Genomic DNA, 13,429 nt, shown 5'->3' with positions numbered 1-13,429 from the left:
GAGAAGGAGAAGGAGAAGGAGAAGGAGGAGGAGGAGGAGAAGGAGAAGGAGAAGGAGAAGAAGGAGGAGAAGGAGAAAGAAGAAGAAAAACGAAGCAAACCTGCCCTCGTTCTTTCCCCTCGCCAGGCTTCTGAGGCTCGCATGGAACCGAGCAAAGAGAATTTTTGTAAAGAAAAAATCCTGCCGGTGATGCGGCCCAACTTCTAAAAAACAAAAAAACCAAAGAAAAAACCAACCAACCAAGGGTGAAGCTGCTTAAAGAAGCTGTTTCCGCGCTGGGCTGAGAACTCCCGTCCGGGTTGAAGGCAGGATCGCAACCGAAGGCTGGATCGGAGGAGAGGGATTCCTCTTTGATTGACACTCTCCCCCCCCTCCCTCTGCGCGCGCCTTTTTGGGGGGCGCTTCTTCGACCGCAAAAAGGACCCCGGCGATGGCTTTGAGTTCCCGGGCGCACGCTTTCTCCGTGGACGTTTTAATGGGCAACGCCAATCCTACCAAGCGCAAGCTGAAGGATCTGGAAGAGGATCTCTCCTCCGAGACCCGGACGGAAAAAGCGGCTTTTCGGAGAAGCCAAGCGCCCGGTAAGCTCCGTTTCTTCTCGGATCTCTTTCCAGGTTTAATCAGGAGTCCAGCAGCAGTGAGGATCGGGACCCCTAAATCCACGGAAGCCCCCCCCTTTTTTTCCCCTCTTCCCTACTCTGACCCGCGCAAGCTTCAGCGCCCGGGGAGGGGAGGATTCTCCCATTTGTTTCCCGGAGTTTGAAAGAGCAAAGTTTTAGGACTGGGGTCAACTTAACGACTGAGTTACCCTTGGGCAATGCATAGGATCAGGAATTCACCAGTCAGAATGCGGTCCCACGACAGTCTCCTGCTTGAGCAGGGGGGAGGTTGGACTAGAAGACCTCCAAGGTCCCTTCCAGCTCTGTTCTGGTTGATTGATTGGCAGGCTTGTTCCTTCCCCCCCCCAAAAAAAAACCCGCGCTAACCAAGGTTAGCGCTAATGGAGCATTGCCAGGCAACGAGGTGAACGGGTTCTGTGTTGACTCCCTCCCTTGTTGATTAGAAATTAATTCTAATTTCTCAGAATTAAAAACAAACATAAAGCATGCTTGTTTGCTAAGTTAAAGCCGCCCGCAGGAGAGAAACTGACAGGAGGGAGAGGAATAGAGGGAGAGGAATATGGGTCAAGACTTAGGGTCCATGGAGCCCAAAGGGAAACGGGCCACAGGAGAGTCGCCTCCTGCATCGATATAATAATAATAATAATAATAATAATAATAATAATAATAATAATAATAATAATAATAATAATAATAATAATAATAATAATAATGATGATGATGATGATGATGATGATGATGATGATGATGATGATGATGATGATGATGATGATGGTGATGATGGTGATGATGATAAAGTTGGAAGGGACCTTGGAGGTCATCTAGTCCAACCCCCTGCTCAGGCAGGAAACCCTATACCATTTCAGACAAATGGCTGTCCAGTCTCCTCTTAAAAACTTCCAGTGTTGGCGCATTCACAGCTTCTGGAGGCAGGTTGTTCCACTGGTTAATTGTTCTCACTGTCAGGAAGTTTCTCCTTAGTTCTAGGTTGCTTCTCTCCTTGATTAATTTCCATCCGTTGCTTCTTGTCCTGCCTTCAGGCGCCTTGGAGAAGAGCTTGACTCCTTCTTCTTTGTGGCAGCCCCTGAGATACTGGAAGACTGCTATCATGTCCCCCCCTCGTCCTTCTCTTCCTTAAACTAGACATATCCAATTCCAGCAGCCGTTCCTTATATGTTTTAGCCTCCAGTCCCCTAATCACCCTTGTTGCTCTTCTCTGTACTCTTTCTAATACAATAATAAATAATAAAATAAAATAATAAAACAAAATCTCCTTGTCAACCAATAATAATAATAATAATAATAATAATAATAATAATAATAATAATAATAATAATAATAATAATAATAATAAAGGAGACCTTTAGTTTCCAATAACAAATATCAATTTCAGATTTCAATTGCTGAACAATTCTGCAATTCCAATAATCCCAGGCCACTTTTCATTTGGGAGAGAAATAAAAGCCAGGGCTGAGAACATAATATGTAAGTGAATTATTATTTCCTCCAGGTGCTATAGGAGAATTATTGACATTCCCGCCCAGGCTTCTAATGGGGTAACCTAAAACGAATGGAGGACTATCTTCCTTGTTTAAGGGAGGAAAGCCCTGGAGCAACTCAAGGAAGGGGTGACATTATCATCTTTCTCTGCACACACACACCCCAGAAGGAAGTCTCAGTGAACTTCTGAACCGGGTTCACATAACATTCTTGACCCACTTAAAGAGGTAATGGCTGCATTGACTCAGCCAGCAAAGCTGGACTGGCACTCACCCCTGTTGGTTAGCTGTCTGTCCGATTGGATAAATTTGTCATTCCAGGAAACAGGAGCTCAGCAGTCTGTCCCATGAAGACAGAGCAACAAAGATGGTTAGGGGGCTGGAGGCTCAAACATATGAAGAACGGTTGCTGGAATTGGGCATGCCAAGTTTAATGAAGAGAAGGATGAGGGATGACGCGATAGCAGTGTTCCGATATCTCAGGGGCTGCCCCAAAGAAGAGGGAGTCAAGCTATTCTCCAAGGCGCCTGAAGGCAGGACAAGAAGCAACGGATGGAAACTAATCAAGGAGAGAAGCAACCTGGAACTAAGGAGAAATTTTCTGATTGTTAGAACAATTAATCAGTGAAACAATCTGCCTCCAGAAGTTGTGAATGCTTCAACACTGGATGTTTTTAAGAAGAGATTGGACAGCCTTTTGTCTGAAATGGTACTATAGGGTCTCCTGCCTGAGCAAGGGGTTAGGCTAGAAGACCTCCAAGGTCCCTTCCAGTTCTGTTGTTCTGTTCTATTCCGACAGCCATTAAACAGACGCATCAAAGCTCATTTCCATTGCTTCTCACATTTTATTTCTTCTTCGTGTTTCTCTTCTCCAGAAAAGAAAACCAAAGGAGAAATAACGCTGTCTCTTTGCGAGGAAGCCAGAGAAGAAACTGGGGAGATCCAAGTGGACTTACAAGGCTCAGAGCTGTGGAAGAGATTTCATGAAATTGGCACCGAAATGATCATCACCAAAGCTGGCAGGTAAGATCTAGACTCGTAGGTGATCACCTGGGCACACATATTTCGTCTCCTCCACCCTCCCCTCCGCTGTACACATCCTGCCTTTAAATCCTCCCGGTCCTAGAACGGTATTTATTTCTGCTAAACCACAAAATGTGGATATGATTTTATTCTATATTCACACACTGTACCTCTTTGGACTAGTGGTCCTTAGAAGAGGGGGTCAACCTGTTCTCCAAAGCACCTGAGGGCAGAACAAGAAGTAACAAACAATAAGTGAAAGGGCTTGTCTCCAGAAGTTTTGGATGCTCCATCACTGGAGATTTTTAAAAGAGATTGGACAATGTTTTGTCTGAAATGGTATAAGGTCTCCTGCTTGAGTACGGGGTTGGATCAAAAGACCTCCAAGGTCTTTTCCAATTCTGTTCTTTCTTTCTTTCTTTCTTTCTTTCTTTCTTTCTTTCTTTCTTTCTTTCTTTCTTTCTTTCTTTCTTTCCTTTCTTTCTTTTTTTTTCCTTCCTTCCTTCCTTCCTTCCTTCCTTCCTTCCTTCCTTCCTTCCTTCCTTCCTTCCTTCCTGGAAATGTATACAGGGTTTCAGATTACTATCTTAATCCATAGTGTGGTGGATTTGTTGGGCACAGCATGTCGGGTGACACACAATGTTGCGTGAAAACCAACCAGAAAAAAGCCACTTGGCCACTGGTCTTAAATCTAAACGTCGAACAAGCCATCTTTTAGTTTAGAGCATTTTGCAAACTCAGCCCCAGTGATTGGTTTGTGGGTCAAGCAGCTCTGCCAGTCCAAAATAATTGAGCCAATTAAATAAATTATAGCTACCGTTGGTGGCTATTGGGAGCAGAAACATTAAGCTTCGTTGAAATTAATATTTTCACGCTGATCAGGTTCACACATGCGTAAGACAAGATATGCAATGTTCACCTCAGCCAATGGAAACTCCTGGGTAACTTTTATCAGGGTCCCAGCTAAGAAGGTTTGGACCTGATTAGTACTTAAGATAAGAAAAACATTCGGAGTATCTCAGGGCCACAGACTTGATTATGAAAATAATCATAATAAAATAATAACATCCCCCCCAAAAAAGCAATTTCAAACCATAACCGCCCTGTCACTAAAACTAGATGGCTAGAGTCATAATGACCTCAGGAGTCAAATTTGCTTGGAAACCGATGCTTCTTTATTGTGTGAACGCAGCTGGTGTGGTTCGTTTGAGCAATGAGTTATGGCTTTGTGTAGGATGCAAACCCCTCAATAAATAAAAGAGTGTTTTACTCAGTAAACTGTAGTTACTTCAATCATGGTTTCATGAGAAGTCATCACCATAATGATGACTAGACGGTGCTATAAATCACTTGTATAGAAAGGGAACTGATATGATACCATTTTAAAGTAATTTGTCTTCAGTAAAACACCAAGAATTCTGTGAAACTGGGCTTAAGCATTTTCAAGTTTGCTAGAATTACATCACAATGCCTTGTTTTGGCTTGGCTCCATGCTTTCTCCTTTGGACAATCAGATGCTCTTTACCGGCTTAAACAAACTACTTAAGACAGCAACGGTGATGACATCGATAAGTCAGATGTAGTCATTTCAGCATTAAAACTCACAAAAGGGCTACACGTCTTGCTGTCTCTAGGATTAATCTGCCCTTCTCCTAAAGTGAGTGTTAAAAATCCATCCTTCTTCACGCAAGAGGGCAACAGATGACTTTCCTAATGTTCCATCTTCATTAAATGTCCCTCCCCACAACGCAAAAATATTAGCAACGCTGAACCCTAGAACACTTGTTGTTGTTAGAGGAACAAAGCAAAGCTGGAGAGCCACAGTGGCACTCTTGAGCATGGGCTACCTGGGCTGTTTATGGGAAACATTTGGAAAACAAAATTAAATATCATTACTGTGAAACTGTGAAAGAGTAAGGAGCTTACTCTTATCTCTATTTTGCTTTTCTTCGGCTATTTATCTGCAAATCTTATTCTAGAGGTATTCTGTATTCTTGGTGTTATCTGAGCTTAATTGTTTTCTTTCAGACGTTTCATTACCCAAGAACTGATGATGTTACTTAGTTGGGTAATAAATTGTCTGCAAGCAAACAACCAAGCACCACAAATTTCACAGTAGTCCTCCTCCTCCTCCTCCTCCTCCTCCTCCTCCTCCTCCTCCTCCTCCTCCTCCGTTACCTGGTTGGTAATGAAACATATGCAAGAAAACCACCAAGCTCAGAGAGCACAAAGAACCCCACAATTCAATTCTGAGCTACAAATATTCTCTTCTATTGATATTTTGTGCATTGCTACTTGCAATACTTCTTTCATTTACCTAGATAATTATGAGAACTAGGAAACATTTAAATTGCTTTTCTTCAGAAGCATCCTCAAACTTCTTAATATTCTTCCTGATGGGACTGTGGAGAGAGCAGTAGTAGGAAACGAGGCAGGAAGAGTACTGAACACAACCAATTGATTTATAAATATGCCAAAAAAAAAGTCCTTTATGTTCAACCAGAAATTCTTCCAAGTAAAAAACCTCACCAAATTGCAGCTTATAATTACTCCCGTTGACCAACTGCAGGGAACTTTTAAGAATTTGGTCCTCCTACTAATGAAAATACGTAATTCTACAAAGCCAAGCAATTTACATTGATCTATCTTTTCTTTTTTCTTGTAATTCCCCCCCCCCCCAAATGCGTAGTACAGATTAATACTCTAGGTGTGGTATAAATGCTTTGGGGTTGGGGGAAAAAAACCCAACAGCTTGTTTGAAAGTTGCAGAAAGTTGTGAGGCTGGCAAGTGAAATGTTACAGTAAGGTAACACAAATTTTGTTTCATGCAGGAGAATGTTTCCTTCGGTCAGAGTTAAAGTAAAAGGTCTGGATCCAGTGAAACAATATTATATTGCTATAGACGTGGTCCCAGTGGACTCGAAAAGATACAGGTAAAAAAGTTTTGATTTTTTTCCCAAAGGACATAAACTTATGGATTTTTTAAAAAAACTTATATTCTAAGCTAAACTCTCTCTCTTTCTTTCTTTCTTTCTTTCTTTCTTTCTTTCTTTCTTTCTTTCTTTCTTTCTTTTTCTTTCCTTCCTTCCTTCCTTCCTTCCTTCCTCTTAATGAATGAATGAAAATTTATGGAAGATTTTAGATTTAAATCAGTTCAGCCATGTCGGGTTCATCTGGGGAAGATTTGGGAATGGGTCTGTCCGTCCCTCTTGGAGATATTAGATTTGGAGAACATAAGTTTTTAAAAACTTATATTCTAAGCCAAATTCCTTCTTTCTTTCTTTCTTTCTTTCTTTCTTTCTTTCTTTCTTTCTTTCTTTCTTTCTTTCTTTCTTTCTTTCTTTCTTTCTTTCTTTTTCTTTCCTTCCTTCCTTCCTTCCTTCCTCTTAATGAATGAATGAAAATTTACGGCAGATTTTAGATTTAAATCAGTTCAGCCATGTCGGGTTCATCTGGGGAAGATTTGGGAACGGGTCTGCCCGTCCCTCTTGGAGATATTAGATTTGGAGAACAGTTCTCCCCTTTAGTGGCCTGTGAAAAGGAAGGTTCTCCTTGCCCATGTCAACAAGACCTTCAGTGAGATCCTGTTAGAACCCATTTGCCTGGGAGCAAAGCAAAGGGCACACAACTCACAAAATTCACAACTCATTAGATTTGCTTTGGGGCTCCTTCTTTCGCTTCTGAACCTCTGCAGTTTAAGCCTATCTTCGCCCCCACTTGTCTCCTCCTAGTTGATTTGGTTGTTGAATATACAATTTATAAAACCAGGTCCCCCCCCCCTTTTCATTATATTTTCTACACACTGGCAAAATACACAGGCAGTTACTTGTAAGTAACTCCAACACCGAGCTGGAATCTGAAACAATAATTTCCAGTTCCAACTTGCTTGGATTCTTCTCACCCGCTCTGAACAGAGTGAAAAGCAAAGCAGTTATCAATTAATGAAGATGGTCTGTTTCCCTGCTCTTCTTATTGTTCCCTTTGAGGGAGGCCTTTGATCACAAACACCAGTTGGCAGAGAAATGGAAAAAAGTCCCTGCGACTTTGGAAACTTTGAAGAGTTCGGGCTACAAAGTTCTCCCATCTTTCCAAAATGCACAATTCTTTCTCTTTCTTTTTCTCCAGCCTACCCCCCCCCCACCCACCCTCACTTCCACGTGCCCAAAGCAAGAAGGGAGGAAAGAGAGCAAAAGGCCTCTTTCTGGAGCTTTTGACCACACAAAACTCTCTTCCCACTGAATTTGGGACTGAGATAGAGCCGTCAGCTCAGCAGAGCTAAAAGTGAAAAGGGGAGAAGCAACACTTAAGTTGATCAAATCCTGGGAATAAGAAATATAGAATGCAAAAAAAAGAAAGAAAGAAAGATTAGTTGATTAAGTGGACTGTGAATGATTAGCCTAACTTCCAGTGCAGAAATAATGCTGATTGCTGTTATTCAGTGGAGAGTAGAATACAGTGAATTGATTTCCCAAGCTAATTGGGGGGTCCTTGGCTCAAGACCTACTGCTTTAGTTTCCCATATGTTAAGCTGTAATGTGACTGATGTAATTTTTGGCGTAGTCTACGACACGAATCCTAATGTTCTGACTTTTAAGCTGCGATTCATGGCTTAATGGTGGTTGTTGTAAAATCAGCCAATTGTGTCTTATTCAACCAAAACAGTGATGCGCTGCCCCTTGTTCCGTTTGGCAGGTATGTCTATCACAGCTCCCAGTGGATGGTGGCTGGAAACACGGACCATTCGTGCATCACACCCCGGCTTTATATGCACCCGGATTCCCCCTGTTCAGGAGAGACGTGGATGAGGCAGATCATCAGCTTCGATCGGGTGAAGCTAACCAACAATGAGATGGACGACAAAGGGCATGTAGGTGTGGATTTGAGGCTACTACTTTCCAGGAATGGAATAAGAGGGAAGAAAGTAGGGCCAGCTCTGCCATTAGTTAGAGCAAGATGGCTGCCTTGGGAGACTTAGTAGAAGAGGGAAGGAAGGAAGGAAGGAAGGAAGGAAGGAAGGAAGGAAGGAAGGAAGGAAGGAAGGAAGGAAGGAAGGAAGGAAGGAAGGAGAAAGGAAAGAAAGAAGGAAGGAAGGAGAAAGAAAAGAAAGAAGGAAGGAAGGAAGGAAGGAAGGAGAAAGAAAAGAAGGAAGGAAGGAAGGAGGGAGGGAGGGAGAGAGAGAGAAAGAAAGAAAGAAAGAAGGGAGGAAGGGAGGAAGGAGAAAGAAAAGGAAGGAAGGAGGGAGGGAGGGAGGGAGAAAGAAAAGAAAGAAGGAAGGAAGGAATTAGCCACAAAATTCAGATGACCACAAAGGGGCAGCAAAGGGGCAGCATTTTTGGCTGCCATCTAGTGGCAAACTGGATTTTTGCAATCCAGATTTGATCTTAGCCTTGAAAAGAAGGAAGGAAGGAAGGAAGGAGGGAGGGAGGGAGAGAGAGAGAGAGAAAGAAAGAAAGAAAGAAAGAAAGAAGGGAGGAAGGGAGGAAGGGAGGAAGGAGAAAGAAAAGAAGGAAGGAAGGAAGGAAGGAGGGAGGGAGGGAGGGAGGGAGGGAGAAAGAAAGGAAAGAAGGAAGGAAGGAAGGAAGGAAGGAAGGAAGGAAGGAATTCGCCACAAAACTCAGATGACCACAAAGGGGCAGCAAAGGGGCAGCATTTTTGGCTGCCATCTAGTGGCAAACTGGATTTTTGCAATCCAGATTTGATCTTAGCCTTGAAAATAGATTTTGCGCGTGAGGAAAATAGAGAAAATCATTTTTAATTTTTATGTCAGATAAAAAGAGATTGTGAGGATGAGATTTTTCCTACCGATGCCCTAACAACTTAGCTGTGTGTAAAACGTATCTTGGCTCGGATAGCAGTATTTTTGTCTCTCCCCAAAGCAGGGAAATCTTTGATGTACCACAGGTGAGGCAAGATGGGTGGGAAACAAGCAAGCAAGCAAGCTTAAGTTTGACCTAATCATTATTAGCTGCACTGTAAGTTCAAGTAGAGTGTATTATTCTATGTCACCCTTCAGTTTTCCAAATAAACCTTTGGAAGGGATTTTTTTTTTCCATGAAGAAGGGGAGTGATCCTTTTAGAGCTGCCAACAACAATCTTGTTTTCTTGTGAACAGAAAACAAAACACTCTTCAAGTGCATGAAAATTTGAGCTAAGATTTCTTTCTGGTTTTAGTCCTGAACTAGACCTCATTAGTGCAGACCACAAGGAGAATTTACCCTTTCGTCATCCAAATTTCACCTTGTTCAAGTGATTGAACTCATTTTAAATGATAGAATAACAGAGTTGGAAGGGATTTGGGGGTCTTCTAGTCCAACCTCCTGCTCAAATAGGAAACCCTGTACCATTTCAGACAATTGGTTGTCCAGTCTCCTCTTAAAAACTTCCAGTGTTGGAGCATTCACCGCTTCTGGAGGCAGGTTGTTCCACTGGTTAATTGTTCTAACTGTCAGGAAGTTTCTCCTTAGTTCTAGGTTGCTTCTCTCCTTGATCAGTTTCCATCCGTTGCTTCTTGTCCTGCCTTCAGGTGCTTTGGAGCAAGGCTTTTCAACCAGTGGTATGGGTACACCTGTGGTACATTGGCACCTGGCAGGTGGTACGCGACCATTCTAGAAAAGTGGTAGCGGGGGAGAGGAATGAGCTGAACCGGTGGCAGCACCGCACAAGCCTGAGCGAGAGACGGCTGGAGCTGCAGGGCTGTCAGGGCTCAGCGGAAGTGCCAGGATCAGCGCCAGGCTCCAGCTGGAGCTCGGCACTGATCCTGACGCTTCTGCTGAGCCCTGAAGAAGCACCGATCAGCTGGAGCTCGGCACTGATCCTGGCGCTTCCGTTGAGCCCAGAAGAAGCGCCGATCAGCTGGAATGTTGCAGCATCTCCAGGGTCTTGTGATTTACATACAGATGCGTGGCAACTGATTCATATTTATGACGGTCACAGTGTCCCAGAGTCATGTGAAGTGACCAAAACCTGCTGCAACCACCCAGCAGACGGGGGGAATAAAAACCAAACACCACCCCACCCCACCCCCGCTGCCAATCCTTAACAGAAATGCTCACAACAATGAAAACCTCGGACAGGAGGAAGAGTGCGGCCTGGCAGGCAGGCAGGTGTCTTGCTCGGCTGTGCCTTGGGGGGCACTTTTTTCAGTGCCATTGTAACTTCGAACAGTCACTAAGCGAACTGTTGTAAGTCGAGGACTACCTGTACTTCATCACTTTATCCCTTTTTTTCTTTTTTGGGGGGGGGTCATCAAGTTTTTGACACCTTGCTAGGCGACTGGTGGTACTCGGATATTGCCATACCCTAAAAGTGGTACAATGGGTGAAAAGATTGAAAAGCCCTGCTTTGGAGAATAGCTTGACCCCCTCTTCTTTGTGGCAGCCCCTCAAAAATAGAAACACTGCTATCTTGTCTCCCCTAGTCTTTCTTTTCACTAGACTATACTTATCCAATTCCTGCATATTTGTATTTTTTTTAATATATGTATATTTTAGCCTCCAGTCCCCTAATCATCTTTGTTTGCTCTTAAGGAAAATTTAATGAGGATTATTTTTAAGTAAACCAAGCTCAAGGTAGAACTCTCAGCTCTTAAATCTCAAAATTTGAGAATGATAATAGTCACTTTTCCTGATTGTTTTTTCCTCTTCTTTCTCTGTGGACTGCAGATAATTTTGCAATCGATGCACAAATACAAGCCCAGAGTCCACATTATCATCCAGGATTCCCGGTTTGATCTCTCCCAGACCCCATCTTTGCCTGCAGCTGGTGTTCAGACTTTCTCTTTCAAAGAAACCGAATTTACGACGGTCACCGCCTATCAGAACCAGCAGGTAAAAGGCACTTGGATCCTTCAACTATGTCTCGTATTTATGTGAATTATGAATCCAAGTGTTGGAGGTGTGGACATCCAGATGCAACTTTTTTCCATATGTGGTGGACCTGTAAGGTTATTAAGGCCTTTTGGATACAATTGTGGTGGAACTTACAGCAAATTTTTAAAAAAAGGATTATCTTTCTCCCACAGCTGTTTCTTTTAGGTATTGTGCAAGATTTAGATGCAAAAGAAATAAANTAATAATAATAATAATAATAATAATAATAATAATAATAATAATAATAATAATAATAATAATAAAGTTGGAAGGGACCTTGGAGGTTATCTAGTCCAACCCCCTGCTCAGGCAGGAAACCCTATACCATTTCAGACAAATGGCTGTCCAGTCTCTTCTTAAAAACTTCCAGTGTTGGAGCATTCACTGCTTCTGGAGGCAGGTTGTTCCACTGGTTAATTGTTCTAACTGTCAGGAAGTTTCTCCTTAGTTCTAGGTTGCTTCTCTCCTTGATTAGTTTCCACCCATTGCTTCTTGTCCTGCCTTCAGGCACCTTGGAGAATAGCTTGACTCCCTCTTCTTTGGGGCAGCCCCTGAGATACTGGAAGACTGCTATCATGTCCCCCCTTGTCCTTCTCTTCGTTAAACTAGACATACCCAATTCCAGCAATCGTTCCTTATATGCTTTAGCCTCCAGTCCCCTAATCATCTTTGTTGCTCTTCTCTGCACTCTTTCTAGAGTCTCAACATCTTTTTTACATTGTGGTGACCAAAACTGGATGCAGTATTCCAAGTGTGGCCTTACTAAGGCATTGTAATTTGTCCAAAAATATGTGGTTAAACCCACCCTTGTGCTTATTCTCATGAATGGGGCGCTAGGCTTCTGCTCCAATAGCTTTTCCAATGGCCTTGTTCCATGGGGATGCAAGTCTAATTTCCAACTTATCATGTTGCAGAGGAGTTTTGGATGGACTTTTGGAATCCTATCCGTGGAGACCATCTCTGACCTTAGATTTTAAGCATTTTGGGACAGAGCGACCAAGTGAGTATTGAATCTTCAGCAATCTTTCCTTTCTTTTTTCCCACATTTCTATGTGCGTCTTCCAAAGAACGCAGGTTACTGTGTCAGCCTAAAGGGTGCCTTTTTAAAATGTTTGTGGAGTTTGGCTACCGAAGGGGTGGTGAAAATCAGTTTCTTTTTCATCAATGTGGCAAAGAGGGAATGGGTAAAACTTTGGACCCTGAAGCAGTTTTTCCCTTTGCGAATGCTACAATCTTTGCCTTATTCTGAGCTGGCCTGATTAATCAAAGGGGATTACTTGTTCCGCTTTTAAGACTTGTGCTTTTTAATTGATCAATGTAATCGCTCAAAGCTAGCAGCCTGGATAAATACCAGGGCTTACATTTTGGGGAGAGACAATTATGTGTTGAACATTCATATTACATTAAACTGTCAGCACCTTCCCTCTCCTTCTCTCTTCCTTTCTCTTCTCTCCCAAGGATGGTTGAGATAAAAATGTAGAAATCTGTGGGGTTGTAGTTAGCAATCCCATATAGGCTAAGGTGTTTCAGATTAAGACTGGATAGATCCACTTCCAAGTCCTTTGCAAGGAAAGTTGTTTGTAAGGCACCCAGAGTAGCTGAGAGGGAGTGGACAGCCATATAAATCCAATGAATGAATGAACAAATGAACAAATGAATTAATGGATGGATGGATGGATGAGTAAAAAAAATCTACTTGAGCTAGTTTTCACTTTTTACTCTAACTGACTTCAGTGCAGTGATGTGTAAGAAAGACAATATAGGGGCTATCTTGTGTTCTTGGAGGAAAAGACAGGATTTGGATGCAAATTAAATACTATAATATTGTATCAAAATAGGATGGCAGCATAAGGGTGCATGCACAATGAGCCATTCTCAAAATGGTTGGACATGGGATCAAGCATGCCTATCAGAAGGGCAGATGGTATAAATTTCAGCCAGGAAACAATCCAAGAAAGAGATCCATAGGATTCCAAATTTGTCAGAAGATCAGCCTTTGTGTCCATTTGGTCCACCATTGCCATCTAGATGAAGAATGATTTTCATATGGACCACAGACCCTGGATGGTTGATGGAACCATACGTGTGCCTGGGCCAGTATTTCTTTTACTTGCAGCTTGGCTCTCTATTGGTGGACCAGATGTTCAGCAGATGTGGTCCTCTTTTGCCAAAGTAGGCAAAGATTTGTGTGGCATTGGCAATGCCAACCCTGTGAGTCAAGCATGGTGTTTCTTCCAGATGCACTTGGACTGTTGAGACCAGATGTGTACAACTGCATTTACTTTCAAGAACAATATTCTCTGTGGGGCAGAATCAAAGATAGGAAGACGAGCAGAAATCTCTTATAGCAAAAACTCAGTCCAAATTCACTTGCAGAGTAATGATGTCTGTATCTTTCCACAAAGGAAGCAGAGTTAGA

At 42.6% G+C, this 13,429-nt stretch overlaps 1 protein-coding gene across 1 annotated transcript in view; it reads left to right on the top strand.

Annotated features, from left to right (window-relative positions):
• Nucleotides 1–430: 430 nt before the first annotated feature.
• The window catches only part of TBX22 (T-box 22), a 17,028-nt gene continuing 4,029 nt past the window's right edge, over nt 431–13,429 (top strand). The window contains exons 1-6 of the mRNA XM_015818789.1: nt 431–581; nt 2,995–3,142; nt 5,974–6,075; nt 7,835–8,009; nt 10,804–10,968; nt 11,848–12,010. Of these exons, the coding sequence (XP_015674275.1) occupies nt 431–581; nt 2,995–3,142; nt 5,974–6,075; nt 7,835–8,009; nt 10,804–10,968; nt 11,848–12,010 (904 nt within the window). The remainder of the gene's footprint in view (nt 582–2,994; nt 3,143–5,973; nt 6,076–7,834; nt 8,010–10,803; nt 10,969–11,847; nt 12,011–13,429) is intronic.

This window comes from Protobothrops mucrosquamatus, unplaced genomic scaffold, assembly GCF_001527695.2.
Source record: "Protobothrops mucrosquamatus isolate PMUCROS unplaced genomic scaffold, P.Mucros_1.0 scaffold790, whole genome shotgun sequence".
NCBI lineage: Eukaryota > Metazoa > Chordata > Lepidosauria > Squamata > Viperidae > Protobothrops > Protobothrops mucrosquamatus.
This window is presented reverse-complemented; position numbering and strand designations above follow the sequence as displayed.